This window comes from Lontra canadensis, unplaced genomic scaffold (genome assembly GCF_010015895.1).
Source record: "Lontra canadensis isolate GAN:19392208 unplaced genomic scaffold, GSC_riverotter_1.0 scaffold59, whole genome shotgun sequence".
NCBI classification, from domain to species: domain Eukaryota; kingdom Metazoa; phylum Chordata; class Mammalia; order Carnivora; family Mustelidae; genus Lontra; species Lontra canadensis.
The window spans coordinates 3,094,825-3,118,320 of record NW_022631053.1 but is presented as its reverse complement, the minus strand read 5'-3'; the positions used below and the strand labels follow the sequence as shown (position 1 = coordinate 3,118,320).

Below are 23,496 nucleotides of genomic sequence, written 5' to 3'. Positions count from 1 at the left end.
CAGGGAGCCAATCAAAAACCCAACCAAAGCACCCCATCTAAATTAAAGCCATCACCATGGGCACCATCCAGCTGGTTGGAAAAAGGGAAAGTAGACTAATTTAAGGCAGCCATCTTGTTCTTGGTGAAACGCTGAGAAACTTTTTTTCATTCCTTGAATGATTTGATTTTGTCAGCAGAATTGAGTTGGGGTGTGGGATAGATGCAGTTATATTCAACCCGGTGGAACCAAGACCTTTCCTCTAAGGATTATCATGCTGACAGGTTTTCAAATCTCCATCTCTTAAAGAACATCCTTGGAGATCAAGGTCCTTGGACTTTTGTAATTCAGGCTATTATGACTCATACTTTACGTGAGGAGGGCTTTGTTGCCTATGGTCTAATGCCCGGGTTGTCATGGTTGCCGGCTAAATGGTTCTCTGCCTTTAGTGTCTAAGGGTCCTTTTTCATCTTTGTTTTGTGAGTGACCTTGAGATCATCTTGGTCCAGTGATATTCAGTCTATGTCCAGGATTCTAGGGAAGTGCCTCAGGGAAAAAGGAAGTCCGCCAGACTGGGCTCCTCTTCCTGCCTCTACTACAGCAGTTCCTGGCTTATCTGTTTTGTATGTTGGGGATCACGTAAGATCTTCTTGGAAACTAACCAGTTCTGTTTCTAAAAGCGAGAGAGCCAGACTGAAAGAAGATAAGAAAAAGGAAAGAAGAGAAAGACCAAGGGAGGGAAGGAAGGAGGGAGGACGAAAATGTCTCAAGAAGGGAAAAGAGGGGAGATGAGAAAGAGAAGGGGAAGGGAGAGGAGTGGGAGTCCTGTGCCCACCTCAGTTGTGAATTGTGAGCTCACTGACTTGCACTTCTTTGGGACTGGAAGAGACGCCCTGCACAGGGTAGCCGGCCACCCACGCTGCCTGGGCTGCCCAGAGAATGAGTGCTAAGAGCAGACGCTTCTGTGACCTTTACTGTAGGCCAGGGTGCTCTGAGATGCTTTCTGTCTTAGTGCATTCAGTTCTCTCCACTGACTGAAGAACGGTGCCCGGGTTCCCCCACCTAGCAATTCCTGAGCAGCCAGGTACGTCTGGCTTCAGAGTCTGTGCTTGCGGCTGCTTCTCAGATAATGATTTAGGGACACGATGTATAATCTAAGACCTACCATTTACCAAGGACCTGCCGCGCGCCAGGCGCTGTCCAGGCTGCTTTACTTCACCACCTTGCTTACTCTTCAGTCAGTGCATGAGGATTACAGGACTCGTTTAGCCTTCTAGCCTGTAAAGGAAGTGTCATTTCAGATGATGCAAAGAAGCATAGAGGACCCAGCAACTTGCCCGAGATCACACAGTTGTGAGTGCTGAACCTAGGCAGACCGGGGAGCCAGACTCCAGAGGCCAAGCTCGTAACCATGACGCTGGGCTCCCAAAACAGACATATCAAACCCTAGTTTATAACCAGATCGTTGTTAACAGGGAGGTGACCTGCGACTGCCCCTGCTTCCTCTTTCCCTTCATGAAAAAGAAAACAGTGTGGGGGGCGGTGACTACACACTCAGGAAGGTCAGCACGGCATTCCGGACCACCTTTCTTCTTGTGCGGAATAGAAGTGATAATGACCCAGCAGAGGGTGAAGAGCAGCCCCCTTTGTTTTCTTACCGTGTTTGTTCTTTACTCACTACAGAGCTGGAAGAGTCTCAGAGAAAGTGCCCGCCGTGCTGGTATAAATTTGCCAATACTTTCCTCATCTGGGAGTGTCACCCCTACTGGATCAAACTGAAAGAGATTGTGAATTTGATCGTTATGGACCCGTTTGTGGACTTGGCCATCACCATCTGCATTGTCCTGAATACCCTGTTTATGGCCATGGAGCACCATCCCATGACACCACAGTTTGAGCACGTCTTGGCTGTAGGAAATCTGGTAAGATGGAACGCCGTCTCCGGATTTTATGATCCGAACATGTTTTGCCTGTAGGACATCTTTTTGCGATACTGGAAGCTGGAGTTCAGTTGCAAAGAAAGTAAGAGTTAATTGGAAGACAAATGCTTCCACATATGGCGTAGCCCCAGCCGCTTCTGCTCACTGTTGTGATCCCTTGGCTGTTCCCTCTTTCTGCAGAACTTTGAAGACGTCATTTAGGAGCTATTGGCAGAAAACCAGTCATGGTGACAGAATGGGAGGCATGGTGCAGTGGGCTGCTTTCAGCAACCTGAGCCAAGGACTTCTGGATTTTCTTTCTCATTCTGTTTCTCACATTGATTCCTGCATTACTCCAGCATCACTTCCCCTTTCACCTTCAGTAACAACCACCACAAAATAGGGGAGCTCTTTTAGTGCATTAAATAGAACTATAAATTTGCCTGCACTGTCATATCTTAATTATCCATATGGGGCCTATCTGTGGGAAACTTAATTCTAGGCTGGCTTCCCCCTCCCATCCAACTTCTGGGCTCTCATCCAGTTTCTACCGTTAGTTGATCTGTGCCAAATTTATTTTAATGTTAGCTGAAGTCATATATTTAACTTATTATATTATTTAGAAGATAAGAATGAGGTGCTTTGTTTTGTTTTTAATAGGTGGCACAGTGTATTCTGAAGTCAAATAGTTGTGATTTGGGGATTATCTGTTTTATTTCTTTAGTCCAAAAATCAGGAGTCGATTGAATTTTGGTAGATGGGAAAGATCTAGTTGGAAAGAATCTCCTAGGTCATCTGTGCTTCGTTATTCCTTGGGAGTTTCACCATGAGCAAGTCAAATCTAGTGGTTTGTTACCTTTTGAGTATGATCCTTGCCTGATGTTCTCCTTCTCCCTCCCTCCCTCTCTCTGTATACACACACACACACACACACACACACACACACATCTGACACACACAAAGAGTATTTATATTAAGCACTAACATACTATTAGAGTGTTATAATATCATTTTGAGTTTTGATTATGAAAACACACATGGCAAAGGAGATCCTTTATCTGGTTAGTCCTTATAGCCTATCACATTCCCTGGTACACATCCGAGATAATTCTGTGTTCTTTCTACTCTGCACGTCGGAGTTAGTGACACGCTTCAGGCTCACTGCTTTGATATAAACCCTCGTGTGCCACCTGATGAAATATGGGTCATCTTGAAATGGGACACTCTCGTAGGCTGTCCAGGAAATCTGCTGACTCTGAAGGGTACCTGATAGTGGGTTGTGTCACTCGCAAGCCAGAAACTTGGCCGTCAAGCAACATTTTGAAGGAATCAACAAGATGATACAGATATGAGCTTTATCTTATTAGCCAAGACTTAAGTAATGAAAAATATAGCTTGATAATTTTGTTGTTGTTGATGGTGGTGGTGGTGGTATTTTCCCTGAGATGTTTTGTTTTTCTCAAAGTCTTTACTTTTACTTGCTTTTTACAGAGCCAGTCCTTGATTTTGAAGGGAATTTGAGAGGTCTTTTCACCTACCACCAGCAGAATTGCCCTCAGACCAGACCAGCAGATAACACCATTTTTCCCTTTCTTAAAAATCTGTAGAGACTTAGGGTCACACCTAAATTAGAGTTGTGAACATTCAGAAGACTTTGCTCAGAATCATCAAGAAGAAAGAGGAGAGAAGGGAAGGTCAGCAACTAATAATATTCAGGGACTTTTTGAAGCAAGTCAAACAAAACCGAGTTCTAAAATGGGAAAACACTCTGGGGGCAAGAATTTCCAAGGGATTGTAAAGAAAGCATGCAGTTAGTAGTGGGGATGGAAAACAGTGAGTGGTTCAGGACACTTTGGACTGGCTAGTAGATTGGAGGTGAGCGTGAAGGGAAAGAAATGAAGAATGGTACCTAGATTTGGAAGTTTGGTAGCTAAGAGGGAAATAGGATGACTGAAGAAGGAATAGGTTTGAGGTTTAAAATCAAGAGTTCTGTTTTGAACATACTAACTTAAAATATGCTACTCATTTCTAACCACAGATGTTTGCATCTATAAAACAAGTATAATACCATGTCATCAGTATTTGGGACAAAATGAGAACCTATAGAGAAGTTTTTGGAATAGTAAAAAGTACTCTACAAATCATAGGAACCATATTAGTGTAATTCAGTAGCTTGGACATTTAAAAAAAAAATCTAACGGGCTTTATTAAATGATTCATGAACCAGGCAGCATCCCATCTAACAAGCAGAGAAGAGCTCCGAAAGGCTTGGACATCTAGAGAGAGTCTTTGAATGAACCTGAGAAAAAGATGGAAAAGAGTGAGATTGACCAGCTTGTGAAATAGGGAACAGCCTGTCTCACGGCTGGAACCCTAAGGACTTCCCACAGCTGGGACGGTGACCTGAGCTGTGTTTGTCCATAGATAGACAGATGGAGGTTTCTGGTGGGAGAGGAGAATGGTTTGCTGTAAAGTTTGCTGCCTCCTCAACCCTCCCACAAGAAAAAACGTTAATATGAGGAAGAACCTTAAAGATAATTCTATCCATCCCTCATGTTCCATAAAGGAAATGGAAGCCCAGTTTGGCTATATGACTTCTACATCTTTTGTGTTATTCAGGAGATAAATGTAAGGATTCTTTTCTTACCTTTTTTGCAACCATTTGAACATAATAGTGAGTTTAAAAGGTGTTTTGTTTTGTTTTTTTAAGCAATCTCAATCTTGGAGAAAGGTTTCAGGTACGGTCTAAGATGTTGTTTTGGAGAGGAAGCTGCTGACACAGCCTCTGAGCCTTCTGCATGTGTGTTTAATGAACAAGTACGTTCTCATGCAAAACCGTAGTACGGCCACCAAACTCGGGAAATTCCCGTGCACCTCACAACCACTGCATTCTCGGGCCCCTTCAGGTTCTGCCAGAAATCTCAGTCATGTCCTCTGTAGCAAAAGGATGCTGTTCCAGTCTCCTGTTGCATTCGGTTGTCCTGTCTTTTCAGTCTTCTTCAGCTTGGCGGACTTTCTCAGTCTTACTTCGGTTTCTTGACCTTGAGACTAGGGAAGACTGCAGGCCAGTTATTTTGTAGAATTCCCTCAAGTTCAGTTTGTCTGATGCTTCCTCCAGACTAGACTCAGCTTACACATTTGGTGGGAATGTTACAAAAGCGAGGCTGTCTTCTCCTTGCACCTACCAGATGGCATGGTTTCCATTTGTCCCAAATTGATGGGACTCGGTCAGTTGATGAAGGAGGTGTCTGCCAGGCTTCTCTCCTGTAAAGTTACTCTTTTCCATTTATAATTCCATTTTAATTAGTAAGTGTTTGTGAAGATGTTTTGAAATGATCTAAATTTACTTTTCTTCATTAAACTTTGGATTTATTCATTTATTTATGTCAACGTAGACTCATGGCTTTCAGTTTTATATGGTGGGTTATAATCCATTATCATCTAAATGTTTAAACCATTCCTGATTTGGCCACTGGGCGTTCCTTCAAGCTGGTTTCTGGGTCCTGTCAACATATCCTCATTACTTCCTTTTATCCGGTATCATAGAATAGTCCAGGCTAATTTTATATTTTTCCCATCTCAGGCCTGGACCAACCATTTCTCAAGGAGCCCTTGTTGTAGTGGAAATGATAATTAGAAGTCAAGATCTATTGGAGCAATGTTCATGACTGGGCCCTCTCAGTATGGCTGTTTATCCTAGTCCAACATTACCGGGTTCATTCCGGTATCTCCGTTTCTATAATTGTAACTCCTCTGACAAAGAAACCTGGTTGCCTCTATTTCTAGTTTATTTATTTGATCAAAAAGCACTGTTACCTCTTGCTAGGTGATTGTCCTCCTCGCCCTTTTCAGGCTCTGGCTTCCTATGCTAGACCCCCAGCATCCACACCAGTGTCCTCCCTGTGGACCCTCTCCCCACACTTCTCAGGCCCTGACACCCCAGTCCCAATTTCTTTGAGAAATGCTACATTAGAGCATACATTCCTAGGTGAATATTTGAGGACACTCACAAGAGTGATATTTATGTACAGCTGTTGGTTGATATGCTGCTTATAATTCTGTGATTATAATTATAATTCTTATCATTCTTATTTTTTCTCCTCCTCAAGAAGCAAACCACAGCGCAAATTAGAATGGCATCATAGGGATAGCCTTAAAGCTACCCTTTTCCATTTGTAAAAAAAAAGTGTTCTTTCATACCAGCAAACCCCAATGATGGCAATCACTGTATGTTGAAAGAACATGGTTGCTGACCTCTGTCACAGGCATTTCTACCCAGCATCTGGGTGCCATGTATCCCACTGAAAAGCAACAGTAACTCTGCCATCGTTGATTTTCTCTTAGGAACCAGAGTTCCCACAGTATAAATATTCCATGGTCAGTTAGCCAGTGCTTATGACTGAGCATTTCCTGTGTGTCCATCAGAACCAGTGGGACAGCAAATCCAGTCTCTACTCAGTGTGCAGCAAGCAGGCTGACATTTCTGTAGAAAGAAACCTTCCCTGGGTTTACACTGAGGGAAAATGGCTGTCAGGATTTGCTTAGCTGCCCTCACAGTGATGTTCCATCTGTAGACGCGTAGCAGGCACTGTGAACTTTGATTTTGCTTAATTGGATCTCTCTAGGGATTATTTTCTTTCAGTTCTAGAATAACGGCATCTTCAGTTTAGGAAAATGGGGTCCGTGGAAAAGTACACAGACACAAAACCTTACAGCCCCTGTATCCATTTTGATTTCTGTCACACCGTTCTGTTTTGTCGTTCCTATACATTAACTGGGTCTCTTTCCCAACAGCATCTGTAATCTAAATATTTTTGACTACTTCCAGTTCTGTCCTCAGACCATATCTTCAAAGTTTTCCTTAAACTGCTTCCTTTGTAAACTTGGTAACCAGGTAGTTGCAAGCTATAATTTTATTATGAGTTTAAAACCCATTACATATGAAGCCTTCCTCTAAAATCATAATATTCAGGGCGCCTGGGTGGCTCAGTGGGTTAAGCCGCTGCCTTCGGCTCAGGTCATGATCTCAGGGTCCTGGGATCGAGTCCCGCATCGGGCTCTCTGCTCAGCAGGGAGCCTGCTTCCCTCTCTCTCTCTCTGCCTGCCTCTCTGTCTACTTGTGATCTCTCTCTGTCAAATAAATAAATAAAATCTTAAAAAAAATAAATTAAATAAAATAAAATCATAATATTCAGTAAGAATCTGATGTTATTCAGTAAGAGTCTGATGTTATGTGGTTCGCTTAGGATGAGGGTCTTGTCAAACCTGGAATTTGTGGGATTTTACTTTCTTATAGTACATTATGTTACCAAGTCCTGTGGGATACAGGAGGCATTGGGAGACATGGGGTGCTCTGAAAGGTAGTAAAGTTAGGAGTCTTATGGCACTGGGGAGAAGTCATTCTCTTACCCAGATGGACTCCTCACTCAGTGGGGAATCTGTTTGAAACTCTCTCTCTCTCTTTATCTCCCTCCCCCAGCTCACGCTCTCTCTTTCTCTAAAATAAATAAATTTTTAATAAAAAGAAAAGAAAGTTCTTTGAGGACATACTCAGTAGAATTTTATACAAGCAATATAAATGGGAATTCAGAAGACTATGCAGAAACATGGATTGAGTTATGATAAGTGAAAAATAAGACCCAAGATATTACGTACTCTATGATTTTACAACTCTGTCAAAATATATATGCATTTGAAAAAAACCAAAGAGGGAATATAGAAAAAATGATAGTTGTATGAGATGATGAGACTATACTTTTTTCCTGTATTTTGCACACTTTTAGCAGTGTTCTGTTGCTTTTACAACTCAAAATAAGAAACATGGCAGCATATGTCAACCTTCGATAAGACACATAACATTGGGAGGCCTGAGTGGCTCAGGAGTTAAGCGTCTGCCTTCGGCTCAGGTCATGATCCCAGGGTCCTGGGATCGAGCCCCACATTGGGCTCTCTGCTCAGTGGGGAGTCTATTTCTCCCTCTCCCACTCCCTCTGCTTGTATATTCCCTTTCTTGCTGTCTCTATTGAATAAATAAATAAAATCTAAAAATAAAAAGACACATAATATCAAATCAGGAATAATGCTGTATATTTTACATAGAATTACAATTCAATGAAGGGTGTTTTTTGGTTTTTGGTTTTGGTTTTTTTTAGGCGAACACCCCAAACATAAACATTCAAAATGGCTGCTGACCCTTTAGAAGGGGTCTGTCCCCTGTGTGGTCTTCCTATTGCTTAAAATAGCTTGTTAAATGCATTCTTGAGCAATGTGAATTAGGTGTTTCTGGCAACAAAGATGAGAACATTAAGACCGAGTACTTGAATCAAGAGGCAACAAGGCTCTCCTGCCCCATGTGGAGTAGTCATGCGACATCTAAGTGCTGATGTCCTCAGATGCACAGTTTAAGAAGGCTAGCTCTTGCAGCTTCTTGGACGTATTCTATCCAAAGATAATGATAAAGGCATTCTCTTTCTCTTATTTCTTTTTCTTACCCCCGCCTCCCCCTCTTTAGGTTTTCACTGGAATTTTCACAGCGGAAATGTTCCTGAAGCTCATAGCCATGGATCCCTACTATTATTTCCAAGAAGGTTGGAACATTTTTGACGGATTTATTGTCTCCCTCAGTTTAATGGAACTGGGTCTAGCAGACGTGGAGGGGCTTTCGGTGCTGCGATCTTTCCGATTGGTATTCCATATTTCTCCAATTTCTTTTTACATTTCCTGTCTTGCAGCTACTAAAAAAGTTTTGCATAAGTTAATTTGATGATTAAAAAAATCCTAAGCTATATTCTACTCACAGTTTCTGTTGGCAATTTATTGGCTTAGATACTAAAGTCTTGAAAAAATTTTTCTGCTAAGTGCCCAATGTAGAAGTTAGTTTTTAATGTCAGTAAACAAACAGAGGTCAATTTTAGGAAGTTCCTCAGAAAATAATGGTTAATCTAAAAGATGAAAAAGGATTCCTAAGGGCTATTCTGAGGTCTAATGAATTTGCTAGTAAAGCTGTTTCCTTATCTGAACATCTCCCTGAAGTGGAATTTCTCCTTGTTCAAAGAGGTCTCTCATTTCTTCCATCATGATGACCCCTTCCAGAAAACAGGAACAAAACAATATTTTTAAAATGATATTGAAATTAACTGTTAAACATTGGCTTTTTTTTCCTATAACATTAGCTGAGAAGGATTTTGTAATGTACTTGAGAAAATTAATGTTAAAATTATTAAAATGACTTTGAAACAGTTAATGATACCCTCAAAATAGCTTCCCATAAACACAGGCATAAGCTATGCCCTGATTAAGTCCCTTGAGAAGCTAAGTTACTTTGGGGATATCCCACTCAGAGCATCAGAACTGGCTTAGGTTTTTCTTTCCCCATCGGGAAAAATACCTTAGCACTTATAACTGAAAGGATTTTAGTTTTTTTCATGGGATATTCAGCATGTTGAAAAAAGAGAATTGGAATAAAATGGAATTATTTGTAAAACAGAGGTCTCACTCAGTCTCAGTCCATCTGGCAAGTTTCTGGAACCTCTATTTACTAGTCTTGGGATCTTTACTAGTCTTAGAATCCAGCCCACAGTAGACTTTTTGAAAATCGTTCTTACTATCTGGAAGATGGGATGAAGGAGTAAGAGGTGGAAGCCTGAGCACTAGTATTCCTAATAATTTTAAGAGCCAGTCAGGAAGGGAAAAAATATGAATGATCCAGATATTCATACAGAGAAACACCTGGTAAATCTTGAACTCTCAGATAAGACTCAAGCTTTTAATAGGAAAAAAATGTTCCACTCTGTGCTGTTGCCTTCTACCAAAATTCCTATTATGTCCTGTGTTAGTCATTAACTTATGATATCTGAAGATGACCTCATCATTATTATTTCTAGATAATGAATTATATGCATTATAATTCTAGACTATTTGCTGAGACCTTACAAATCATTTATTAGAGAATATAGAAATCTCATAACAGAAGTGTGTCCTCTGAATTAATATCACTATAGGCCCTTCTCGTAAGATGTTTGATATACGTGGAACTGCACCTACTAGGGCTTTGTGCTTTTCCTCCAAGTTATACCAAGTGTATTCCACAGTTTCATATCAGCTGTTGATTATTTATTGGCAAGCAAAAAGAGAGATACTTAGAATTTTTACGTGATTTTTTTTAAAGAGACAGATGATTTATTTTTCACTTTCCTTGCCATCCTGATCTTTTGCTTCACTACAACTCAACATTTTCCTTCATATGTTCTTTGAGAGGTCAAGGAAAAATCAATAGCAAAAGGATATATTCATGTATGGGTTCTTAAAAAGTGGATTGTGGGGTGCCAGTGTGGCTTAGTTGGTTAAGCGTCCAACTATTGATCTCAGTCAGGTCTTGATCTCAGGGGCGTGAGTTCAAACCCCCTGTTGGGCTTTGCACTAGGCATGGAGCCTACTTAAATTAAAATTTACAAATAAAACATAAAAAGCAGTTTGATTCAGAGACTAATATAGGGGGCTAGAGGCAATAATCTTGGTTCCTAGTTTAAGTTTTTCATGTACGGTGAAATTAATCCATTTTGCCTGTCTGTGCCTCACATTCTCCCATTTTAGTCTAAGACAGTTAGAAAGTCCTGGGAATTTCCCAAGGTCGCTCAGTAAATTTAAGCTCATCTCACTAATTTTATTTATTTTTATTTTAGCCATGTGGAAGATAGTGGATTGAGTATCACTTGATTTTTGTTTCAATTTTTCCCCCCTTAGCTCCGAGTCTTCAAATTGGCCAAATCCTGGCCCACCTTGAACATGCTGATCAAGATTATTGGAAATTCAGTGGGTGCCCTAGGCAACCTGACCCTGGTGCTGGCCATTATTGTCTTCATCTTTGCTGTGGTGGGCATGCAACTCTTTGGAAAGAGCTACAAAGAGTGTGTCTGCAAGATCAACCAGGACTGTGAACTCCCTCGCTGGCACATGAATGACTTTTTCCATTCCTTCCTCATTGTCTTTCGAGTGTTGTGCGGGGAGTGGATTGAGACCATGTGGGACTGCATGGAAGTGGCAGGCCAGGCCATGTGCCTCATCGTCTTCATGATGGTCATGGTTATTGGCAACTTGGTGGTTAGTACTAACTTGTACAACTTCTCATTCTTTGCCCAGAACATCATACCCTTGACCAGAAGCCCAATGGTCTTGGTCCTACTAGCTTTCATGCCTGTGCTAGTTTTTATCCTTTCTTGGCTCAAGTACCCTAAGGTACAAGTGAAGGAAAGGAAACTGTTCTTTACAGAGGCCTGCTGAGTCATAAGCCCCACAACCTGTCAACCCTTTTTTCATAGCTATGGAAACAAACCTCAGCAAAGTTAAGTGACCTTCCTGAAGTCAGGCAACTGATAAATGTCAGGGCTTGTATTAGATCCTGGACTACAAAATCTACACTCTTTCTACTACAGAAAAATTCATTTAAATTCAGAATTTCTCAACCTTGACACTGTTGGCACTTTGGGCTAGATAATTTTTTGTTGTAGAATTGTCCTACAATCCTTTTGTTGTAGAAATGTCCTACAAATGTGTTGTGGGATGTTTAGCAACTTTCCTGACCTCTACCTTTTACTGGCCAGTAACCCCCCCACCTTCCCTAAGTTGTGATAACCAAAAATGTCTCCAGACGTTGCCAACTATCCCCTAGGAGGCAAAATTGCCCTCCATTGAGAACCACTGATCTAAACTGACGGAGGGTTTTATCTAACTTGTATAAGTGGCAAATCACTTTTTTGCTGTACTCCGACCTGTCTGCCTGCTGTCTTCTGCCTCTGTATGTAGAATATTCATTCACCAACAGAGATTTTGACACCATGTTTCTCAAAGTGTGGTCAGAGGACTAGCAGCAATGAGATCACTTTAGAGTATGTTAGAATCTTAGGCCTCACCCCAGAACTACTGAATCAGAATATGCATTTTTAACTGGACCCCAAGGTGATTGACATGCACACTAAAGTTTAAGAAGTACTTATCTTTCAGATCAGGCCCAATCCAACTTGCCAGTCTAGAGCAAGGGGGGCTGGAAGAAGGCAAACCCAGAGGACCCCCTGTCAGCTCATCCAGAGAAGTTCTTCTCCTTTTTGTGCCAGAGAAGCATGCCAGGAAGGGGTTCCTGCTCACCAGCCTCTGGACCAGCCGTGCCACCCTATTCTTTCCTATGATCTGTAAAAATGGACACTGTGATGTTTCTGTAATCCCTTCCTTTCTCCATTTCTGATCACCCTTCCCTCGTCCTACTCCCGCTAGACTTCCCACTTCTTCAGTGAATTTACCTCCTGGTAAATAGTGGCATCCACATTTCCCAGCCCTGGCCTTCCCACCCTTTCTCCATCCTCCTCTTCTCACTTGTCTCCGCATCCTCTCCCCGTTACTCTATAGATACCTGCAGAAGCACATAACATTACTTCTGCTTCTGGTAACACCTTTCCAGGTTCACCTTTGCTCAGTCCTTCTGCCCACCTAGTCTTTAGGAATCTGTGACTATAAGTCTCTTCTGACTCTCTTCTCTCCCTTCCCAGTAAACAATCTGATGCCTTTCATACACCTTAATTAATAGTATTTCTAAGATCTTCCCCATCCTTTCCATGCCTGTAATCTAGCCAGTATTTCTGTAAGTGTGGTCTGAAGATCACAGCCACCCAATTTTCACTCATTAAAACAGGCGGTCTCAGGCCCTATACCAGATCTACTGAATCAGAACCTTAAAGGTGAGGCCAAGGAAATACGTATTTTTTCATGCAACCTCTCCCCAGATTCCTTAGGCATGCTAAGGTTTGAGATTACAGTAGCCTAATCTAGACTCTTATTAACTCATGCAAGCGACAGCTCTAACTGTATGTAGCTGGTAGGAATCATTTTCTCAAATCTCTATCATCTGTTACTCCTCTACTCAAAGACCAATAGTGAATCCAGTTAAATAAAATTCAAATTCCTCAGCCTGGCCTTCAAAGCCCCCTCCAACTCACCCTCATTTTATCAACCATACTCCTTTGTATTTCTACAAATGGCCCAAATAATTTGTGTACATATAGTGCATTTATTTGTTTCCATTCCCCCCACTCTACCCATACTATGATCTCCACCTAAAATGTATTGCTTGCTCTTCTTCAGAAGTGTGACAAAGTAAGGGCCAGGTGTAAATCAAGAAGTGAACACCTCTCCCAATTTGTAAAGTAAGTCTTAATAAAAATAAATTAATTAATCTTAATGTCCAATGTGGTAAAATAGGCTATTAAAACATAAATAAATAAAGCTTGGCTTTATTTAAATAAAGCTTGGCTGGACAATTAGATATACAACAGAACACAACAGTCACAATCACTGTCTTGTTAAACTACTTTATTTTATAAATGTTAGGAAAACAAAGGAAATTAATTCTTAAGATGTCATGAACTGTATTTCAGTTCTACTTTCTTGGCTTGTTGTAGGAAAGCATGGCTCTCCAAGCCTAGTTGTTTTTTTCATGTGGATTTCCAACACTTCCCCTGTCCGTGAATACATGGCATCTGTTTCTTCTTAAATCCTCCCAATAAGCTGTGTCCATCTTTATTTTCTGTTGGGGGAAATTTTTTTTCCCAAAATGTATACAGTTTTTGCTTTTTCTGATTGTAAGAAAAGCAATATATTTGGGGATACATATATATGTTTATAAAACTATAAAAGAACCAAGAAAAGATATATTAACCTTGTATTACAACCAAAACCAAACAAAGTTCCCACTTGGTAGAAAACAGTATGAAAGTTCCTCAAAAAATTAAAAATAGAACTATATGATCCAGTAATTCTGTTACTGGGTGTTTACCCAAAGAAAACAAAAACACTGATTAGGAAAGACATACGCACCCCTATGTTTATTGCAACATTGTTTATACTAGCCAAGATATGGAACCACCCCAAGTATCCATCCATAGATAAATGGATAAAGAGATGGGTGTATCTGTATACAGTGGAATATTACTCAGCCATAAAAAAGAATGAAATCTTGCCATTGGCAACAACATGGCTAGACCTAGGGGGTATAATGCTAAGTGAAATAAGTCAGAGAAAGACAAATACCATGTTTTCACTCATGTGGAATTTAAGAAACAAATAAATGAGCAAAGAAAAAAAGAGACCAAAAAAAACAAAAACAAAAAACAACAACAACGCAGACTCTTAAATACAGAGAACAAACTGATGTGTACCAGAGGAGAAGGGGAGGATGGGTGGAAGAGATAAAGAGGATTAAGAGAATGCTTATTGTGATGAGAACTGAGCAATGTGTAAAATTGTTGAATATTGTATACCTGAAGCTAATATAACACTATATGTTAATTATACTTCAATAAAAAAAATTTTTTTGATGCCCACTTAGTGACATGAGCACTGTCAAACCAAACATGATAGAAACTCTTGTGCCTGTCACAGAAGTCTGTGGGCTTCCAATTTTAATCCTAGTTTAATGGCTGACTTCACGTCGTACTGTCTACATTCACTCTCCTTTCTCCTAATGCCACTGGTACAGGTGCTGAACCTGTTTCTGGCCTTGCTTCTGAGCTCCTTCAGTGCAGACAATCTGGCAGCCACGGACGACGATGGAGAAATGAACAACCTACAAATCTCAGTCATCCGGATCAAGAAGGGGGTGGCCTGGGCCAAACTGAAAGTGCACGCCTTCATGCAGGCCCACTTTAAGCAGCGTGAGGCCGATGAAGTGAAGCCCCTGGACGAGCTCTATGAAAAGAAGGCCAACTGCATCGCCAACCACACCGGTGCAGACATCCACCGGAACGGTGACTTCCAGAAGAACGGCAACGGCACGACCAGTGGCATTGGCAGCAGCGTGGAGAAGTATATCATCGACGAGGACCACATGTCCTTCATCAACAATCCCAACTTGACCGTGCGGGTGCCCATTGCTGTAGGCGAGTCTGATTTTGAGAACCTCAACACAGAGGATGTTAGCAGCGAGTCGGATCCTGAAGGCAGCAAAGATGTAAGGTCCCAGTCTAGAACCCAGCCCTGATTCTGTGTGGGAACAAACGGCCCTGGCAGGTCCCGGGACTGGTTCAGCTATGGGCTGGGTAGAGAGATTGGGGAATAGCCAGCTAGGTTTGAGATCCAACCCTAATACCCATTGTCATTCTAGACCTCCCCTGGGTGACCTCGTTTCCTGAGATGTTCCTAGATCTGTCTCCATCGCTGCCGGCTCATCTCAATCAGAGGCTGGAGCAAACCCTCCAGTACTTCCCTGCCAGTAATCCATCTGAGCCTCAGCGCTGAGACCCACCAATAGCCACCTTCCGTTTCAGGTGGACCCCTCATCTGTGAGCAGGCTTCAGTCCCAACAGAAGTTTTGAGGGCCCTCTGGTAATTGTTTGCCCCTCTGCAAGGGGATGGTGATGAGCTGGTCATAAGAATTGCAAAGAGTCCTGTCTGGCCCTTCATCAGTGTCCGAGGTAGAGCATGGAGGGGAAGTGTCGCGCAGAGTTGGTTAAACTCCCTTTTCTTTGCCACTCTAGAAACTGGATGACACTAGCTCCTCTGAAGGAAGCACCATCGATATCAAACCCGAAGTAGAAGAAGTCCCAGTGGAACAGCCCGAGGAGTACTTGGACCCAGATGCCTGCTTCACAGAAGGTGCAAAGGGGCAAGGACAAGGGGGGGCCGTGGCCCTGGCACTGCTTGTGGATTTCTGCCAGGGCCAGTGGTTGGCTCCGCGTGGGGGCTCCGTGGCCGCCCTCAAGAGCTTTGTTCCCCACCTCCTCCTCTGGAAGCCAGTTGATATTGTTTCCCATGTTTGGTTCCTACCTAGAGCGAGTTTCTATTTGCAAACATTTCTTTGTCTGTTTTCTCTTGGAGTCAGCCCAAAACTTCCGATAGCAAGGCCTGTCGTGTCATGGCTGTGTGTGCCTCCTGACTCCCCTTTCCTCCTCCATTTCACGGCTTCTTTAGAGGACATCTTCCCAACTCCAGAGGGTCCTGTCCCCGTAGCGTTGCAGCGCCGCCCTAGCCCTGGAGCCCTCCATGGCTGAGGCAGGCCTTCTGATTCAGCCCCTGTGCTCCCGGCTGTGTGGTGGGGCAGCGCCTGCTGGGGTCAGGAGGCCGAGGAGGGGTCGGGTCTGTGCGGGGCCCGCTCCCTCGCTGACCTGCCTCTCCCGCTGGTGCCAGGCTGTGTCCAGCGATTCAAGTGCTGCCAGGTCAACATCGAAGAAGGGCTTGGCAAGTCTTGGTGGATCCTGAGGAAGACCTGTTTCCTCATTGTGGAGCACAACTGGTTTGAGACCTTCATCATTTTCATGATTCTGCTCAGCAGTGGCGCCCTGGTGAGTCCAGGGGAGAGGACAGGGAGGGATGGGCTGGGAAAGGCTTTGTAGGAGCTGGGGGAGGGTCCAGGCGGGGCGCAAGCCCAGTGCCTCTGAGAGCACAGATGGCTGTGGCCCCAAGCAGGACGGTCTGCCAGAGTGCTTTGGCCTGATGTTTTGAGCTTTTAGGATTAGAATCCACTTACCCACATCCTGATCTTCTTTACACTCAGCGTGACACCTCACACATCTAAGACCCCCTTTCTATCAGAATGAGAGCACAAATTAATTATCTTCACTGCTTAGTTTGCCCCGTTCTAAGCAATTTCCTCAAATGATTTCCCTTCCTCACCTAGTATCCCAAATATCCGGTTCTTTACTTTTCACTTGCCCCAGATGGGACGGAGGTTGGCTTCCCTACCCCATCTCCCCTCACACCCTAACTGGTTGGGAGAACTCATGGCATTAGCAGATACTTAAAGAGCCAGGTCTCTGGTGTAAAGGCTGTTCATATTCACAGAGTTGGAAGTGCTTCTCATTGATCGGTGAGGCTCAGGGGGCACTGGACACGTGGGCTTCTCCCCTGTGGGAGCTCATTATCTGGGCTTTTGCTTTTATTTTAGCTGGCTTATAACTGAGGAGACCTGACAGGGTCAGGAGTGAGGGAGTTGTACCCCAGTTGGATAGATTTGAGGATAGTAGGCACTTAGAGACGTGGCACATTCTCCTTGTTTGAGTTAAGGGAAAGCTGAAGAATGCAGAATTTTGAAATGCTTTCAAAAAAGGCAGGCACATTCATGTAGGGATAGAAGCAAAGCCTAATTTGGGTGCAGAAAATAGCAAGAGAATGTTAAATTTAGTGTTAAAGATCCCGTAGGAGGGGCGCCTGGGTGGCTCAGTGGGTTAAGCCTCTGCCTCCTGCTCAGGTCATGATCTCAGGGTCCTGGGATCGAGCCCTACATTGGGCTCTCTGCTCAGCAGGCAGCCTGCTTCCTCCTGTCTGTCTGCCTCTCTCTCTACCTGTGATCTCTCTGACAAGTAAATAAATAAAATCTTTTAAAAAGAAAAAAAAAAAAGAAAAGAAAAGAAAGATCCCGTAGGAGAAGAAGAGAAGAGAAGCTGAAATGGAGGCAGTAGGTGGCAAAGAGGATCCCGTGGGGAGTGGGGGCCAGAGGTGGGGGGATTATGCAGGCATGTGGCAGGACAAATGCAGGAGGCCAGATGGCTTGGCAGCCTGGATCTGGGTGGGGAGAGGGGTTAGTCACACTGTCCTGCCTGTCCTGGGCCTTTACTGCCTCCACAGGCTTCCCTCAGTGCTGGCTGAGGGGCTGTGCAGGCCCCCAGATAACAGGATGATCTCTGCCCACAGGAAAAGGGAGGGTCAGACTCAGGCCAGAGCCAGGAGAAAGGTGTTTTGTGACTGTCATCATCGCTCTTCCTCCAATCTTGTAAACAGAAATCCAGAATTAAGGAACACACCTCACTCTGACTCTTCTCTGACTCTTCTCTTTCTCATTGCCACGAAAAAAGAGAAGCAGAAAAGCAGCAGTGAAACAGAAGTTCTGAACCTTCTTTACTGCTCACCTTTGATAGTTTCTCTTTATTGTAGATGAATAAAACAGGGGGCACTTGGCTCGGTACTTGAAGACCCTATGCAGTTAGGAGGCATGAGACCTAAGAAGAGCAAAGTGAAGGGGCGCCTGGCTGGCTCAGTCAGTTAAGCGCCTGACTCTTGATTTCAGCTCAGGTCATGATCTCAGTGTTGTGGGATCAAGCCCCGCTTTAGACTCAGCGGGAGTTGGACTGAGATTCTCTCTCTCTCCTTCTGCCCCTCCCCCCCCTCTCCCAGCTTACGCTCTCTCTCTCTCTCAAAAAAAAAAAAAAAAAAAAAAAAAAGCAAAGTGAAGCCACAGCTAAAATGTCTGAGAGAAGCCGAGAGTGGGGTTATGATGGGACTTTGGGTGGGAGGGGTGGATAGAGCTGCCAGTGACCGGAAGCTCAGTCTTGGGCATCTCACACGTATTTGGGTGACAGAATGAATCTCTGCAAAGAGAGGTAAGGGGAAACTTGGCATGGAAGCTGTTGAGTATTTCACTGAGCAGAGGGGGGTTATTTGTACAAAAGACCCCTGAGAAGAACGATGGACCATGACCTCTCCCAGCTGTCCAGTGATGGAACTGGAGTACGTGATATGCCTCCTTGTTGGAAGTGTATCCGCAGCAGCCTGATTCTGTCCTTCCTTCTGGAACGGTCCAGAGCAGGACCTCCCATTGTAGGACATGGGACTTTTGTTCCCCCTGTAGTTTTCTCTTATGTTGCAGGACTCCCTGCTCTCCCTGCACAGCCCTCCACTCCAGTCATGGGAATGTTCTACCTTCGTGTTAGGGAGTTACTCCATTCAGGAATTCCAGAGAGAGAAAGTCGGACTAAGATTTTCTTCACCTGAGTGTCTCCTAGTCCTGTGACCCTCCCCCATATCTGTGGCATCAGGGGCTGCAGGGAGAAAAGATTTTATCACATAAACACATAGAGTGTCGGCAAGGACACGGAGAAGCTGGAACCCTCAGACTCTGCCGGAGGACATGTAGAACGGTGCCACCACGCTGGAGCGCTGGTTGGCAGGGCCTCAAAAACTGAAGCCTACAGTCGCCACGTGAGCCGGCTGGTCCCCTCCTAGACATTATACCCCAGAGAAAGGAAGACATGTCCACATAAAACAGATGCACGAATGTTCGTAGCAGCGCCATTCACAATAGCCAGAAAGGAGGCACACAAGTGTCCGTCAGTGAGGAAGGTAGACAGACTGCCACACAGCCACACATTGGAGTCTTCTTCATCGGTCAAGAGAAACACAGCACTGATGCGGGCTGCAGCATGGATGAACTTGGAAAACTCTGTGCTCAGGGAGAGAAGCCAGTCACCAGGGACCACGTATCGTCTGATTGCCTTTATATGAAATGTCCAGAATGGGCAGATTGGAAGAGAGGAAATAGCATAGTGGTTGCTGGGACTCATGGGACTCAAGGAGGCCAGAGGGTGGCAGCTAGAAGGTGTGGGGTTTCTTTTGGGGGTGGATGGAGACACTCTAAACTTGATTGTGTGATGGATATACAAGTCTGAATGTACTGAAAGCTTTCGAACTGTACACTTGAAATAGCAGCATCGTATGCTATGTGGATTGTATCTCAGTAAAACATTTTTTAAGAAGCCACATGTGGCGGGGGGTGGGGTGAGAAAGACAGGGAGCCCAGCATAGGCCAGCTGCAGGGGGAGGAGCTGCTGAGAGGTGGAGCCTTCCCAAGCTGCTTGCCTCCCTTCAGGCACCTTGGGCAGCCACTGCTTCTCTTCCAGGCCTTCGAGGACATTTACATCGAGCAGAGAAAGACCATCCGTACCATCCTGGAATACGCCGACAAAGTCTTCACCTACATCTTCATCCTGGAGATGTTGCTCAAGTGGACAGCCTATGGCTTCGTCAAGTTCTTCACCAACGCCTGGTGCTGGCTGGACTTCCTCATTGTGGCTGTACGTGTCCTGCTTTCTACTTCCCACCCCTTCTTGTAGGGAAACAAAAGCAGGGATGTTCCTTCCTCGAATGGCCAGAGTTGCCTGGGCACCCAGGATGTCGGACAAGATGTAGGTGTAGTTTTGGGGAAAGCTCCTGTCAGAGCACTCAGAGCTTAACTTCGGGCGAGGGAGCTCTGAAGTCTCTCCATCGGCCCCAGGGGTTAACCAACCAGCTCTGGGCTCTGGTGGTTTGGCTTGGAAGAGTCAGAGATTAGGAGAGGGAAATGGAATCGTTGGTGCCAACGCCCCTTGTTATTAGGCTGGGAACAAACAGTTCTTGCCCTGCACCAGCAGGGTGCCCTCTTTCTGGTGCCAGGGGAGGGGTGAGGATGAGGTGGGATACAGGTGTGGGGGGGGATCTCAGTAAAGCTCTCTCTGCTGACCATTCCTATGGATACTTCCATCATCTCAAGGCTTCGCACCAGACTCCTCCAAATGAGTCCGCCTGTCCAGAAGCGGTGGTGTTCACACTGAAATCCACGCCCCTTCCCACACACTGCCATTTCCACAGTGGTGATCACACGAGAATCCTTTTCTCCTCCAGGTTCCAAGACCATCTCCAAGGCTTGCCGGCCATCACCTCCTGTCTTATTTTTCAGGGTGGAAGCTGCATCTTCTGTGATCGTTTCTCACCCCATAAGCCCTTGTTCCTTGTTGGCTTTTCTAACTGTGATGAATGCTTCTTATTCTGTGTAATTACTAAAGCTCTTTTCTTCTAGCCAAATCAGCATTCGAAAGAAAGGGTGAATGGGAATTTCAGGACCAGGGCCTGTGGAGAATTCACTTCCTGCTGAGCTGAGCGCTAAGTGCCAAGCAAGCGGAGTGTTTGGAGGCTGGTTGGGTACATGTAGAATGCAGGTTTCCTCAGCCATATAGTAAAGCACCTAGAGCATGCCTCTGGGGTCCGGAATGGAGCAGCATGGACGCCTCTGTCAGATAATGGGAGCCCAGCACTCCGCCCCAGTGGTCTCTGCTCTAGAATACATTCCTGTTCCTGTAAATGTCTGTGACTTCTGACTTCCACGGTTAATGACTCCTTCCAGGAGATGTCACTCTGCTCCTATTTGCATTCCCTTTTCAGAAACCTGGCCTTTAGGGAGATGCCCAGATGAGGTGAGGAAGTCACCCCCTGCCCTTAAAGTGAGCCAAACAGGTACTGCCCCAGAGGGCGGCAACCCGAGGCCGTCCTGGCAGATTTCAGCACTCCTGTCAGCAGCCGCCACTAGTGCCTTCAGACGGAAGGCTTGAGCTCTTAAGAATGAAGGAGTGGGCTTGGGGTATGGCCCAGAGAATAAAAGGACACTGGGCCCACTATCTTTCACAGAACAGGACCCCCTGGTACCCAAATAAGCTGATAAAAGCATTGAGGGTCGTGTGCATTAGCATTTATTTAGCAAATATTTTCATTCCCTTTTATACTGGGTGGCAGAGAAACTGAAAGTATGAGACAGACACAGAGCAAGCATTTATCCATAACCTCCCCAGCTTGAGGGCATTGCTGGATTCTTACATTGCCGTGAGTCCTGACAGTGGTTCCTAAGAACTCCTCAGTACCGGTTATTAGTCAACAAATAGAAATCAAACACCATCCTGTGTGTAGAGCTGTCCCCGAAGGTGCAGTGAGCCACGAGGGGCATGCAGGCATGGCCCCAGCTTCTTAGGCACTCACACCAGCTTGCAGGACCCCTCGGGGCTGGCTCCACCCTTGCTGGGCCTGGCTCCAGCATTCTGGGAACAGAGCTCTCCTGGGACCTTCCCATCCACTGACTTCCCTTGGACACAACAGTGCATTTAGTATCATATGTTTACTGAGCACCCACAACGTGCCAAGCTCCCGCCAGGAGTTGTGGGGGATACAGAGAGCAGAAGACGTGGACAGTTCTCTCTAAGGGCCTGCAAGGCTGAGACATGTATGCAAACAATCACTGTATAAAGCAGCGTGCGCTAAGGGGGAAGAGGCCCCAGTCCGTCCCACGGCTGCACCGTCAGCCACTCCTGAGTTGTGAATGGGGAAGAAGGCTCACATGCACCTGCACAGCTGGAACCATCCGAGTTTTTTGCTGTCACGTGTCCTTGGCATTCTAGAACATCCAGCAGGTGTAAATTTTAGGTCCCACTCTAGCTCCACCTCTGAGAGAAGCTCTTCTTCCTATCTCATTCCCCAGTGACTAGATGTCCAAATCTGTTATTCGTCACCATGTTTGTTTCCCTAATGGATTCTCCTTCCTCTTTGATGCCCCTTAAAGCTGCTAAGAGGATTTTTTAACAGTCACGTGGATAATCTGGACAACCTCCAAGGTTAATTCTCTTTGGTTACAAGCCATATAATTCCCAAACAGAGACAATGTTTCATTTTGCTCAGGTCCTTGGCTGCAGTGGAGACCTTGTCCTGTAGAAGAGTTTTGTCAACTTTCCCCCAGGGAAATTTATCCCATTATATCAAGAGGTTAACCAGCATATCAGTTCCAGGTACGGGAACTTTCAGAGACCACACATCCTGAATTCAGACCATGACATTCTCCATTTGAAAATGTTCACATCATTTAGAAAAAGTCACCTAGTGTCTCCCTTTTTTTTCTATTCCTGCAGCCATTGATACCCTGAATTTTTACTTCCCCTCAACTCCTTTCTTTTTTCCAGGTCTGATTCTTTCCTTGAAGTAGACTTTCAGCAATGAGCTGGTTACCTCCGGTGAAGGTTTAGCATGGGGACTCAGGATTATCAGAGCGCCCTCAGCTGCTAAGCACTAGCCCACATAGGCTCCTTGCTGACCCTGTCTTGGGAGATCTTGGCTAGATTGATCAGCTGAGCAGCATGATATCTCCGCACCATTTAGAGCCAAGCCGGGGAGCAGCATCTGTACCTCCATCCTTCTTCCCACCCCAGGCCTCTTTGTAATCAGACTAACCCACCGCCCTGAAGAGCTGGAGTGTCCCTGCCACGTGCGGGGCCTATCGTGCGTGCCATTGCCCCTCAAAGCTTAGTGTTTGGCCGTCTTTACCTGGCATAGTTTCTCAGGGTAAGGTTGACTCAGGGGTATTTGATCTCAGGCACTTGGTGAAGATGGGAAGGCTCACCTTCAGATATGCCTATTAAGGTCTCACCAAGAATCTGGCAATTGTAGATTATTTGGGGTTAAGAGTTGACTGCACTTGGCAATCATAGGCAAAACACACCTCCATCTAGAGTCTTAACTGAGAATGATGAATGGAGGGGAAATGATTGGTTGGTGCTACTGTTTCCACATAAAGCTTTTGAGACCCTTGTTTTAGACAAAAAATGAACTCTGAAGCATGTACCCTTCAAGGAACAGGAGTAAATCGGGCAGGCTTTAATTCCAGATCTGTTTGGGATACTGCCTAGGACTCCAGGGAAGATACCTACACTGATGGATTTTGAGTCCATGCATAGACAAAGGTTCACACCCCTTTTAAAAATTGAAATCCTTGAAAAAAAATTGAAATCCTTGAGCATGCTCATCCCTTTCTCTCACTAGGTCACGGACATTCCACTTCTGCCTCCTGCCAGTCCTCCTGCTTCATTATAAAAAGAAAAGAACTTATTTTTAAAAATGTTTCATACAGTTCCGAGATATAGACTCAAAGAATTAAAGCCCTCAGCTAGAGATAAAAAAATAGCAAAGGAAACTGAGTTGTAGATTGTTTCCATTTTTCTCCTCTAAATTTGCTTTAAAATATCAATGTAGACCAAGCAGATCTGTAACCACC

The 23,496-nt window shown here is 44.6% G+C and overlaps 1 protein-coding gene across 6 annotated transcripts in view; it reads left to right on the top strand.

The window, feature by feature from the left end:
• Positions 1–23,496, top strand: part of SCN8A (sodium voltage-gated channel alpha subunit 8) — a 171,503-nt gene that overhangs the window by 128,662 nt on the left and 19,345 nt on the right. For all 6 annotated transcript variants that reach the window (XM_032876747.1, XM_032876751.1, XM_032876749.1 and 3 more), the window contains 7 exons: positions 1,663–1,901; positions 8,410–8,583; positions 10,641–10,997; positions 14,422–14,892; positions 15,419–15,536; positions 16,068–16,222; positions 19,553–19,726. In XM_032876747.1, coding sequence (XP_032732638.1) covers positions 1,663–1,901; positions 8,410–8,583; positions 10,641–10,997; positions 14,422–14,892; positions 15,419–15,536; positions 16,068–16,222; positions 19,553–19,726 — 1,688 coding nt within the window. The remainder of the gene's footprint in view (positions 1–1,662; positions 1,902–8,409; positions 8,584–10,640; positions 10,998–14,421; positions 14,893–15,418; positions 15,537–16,067; positions 16,223–19,552; positions 19,727–23,496) is intronic.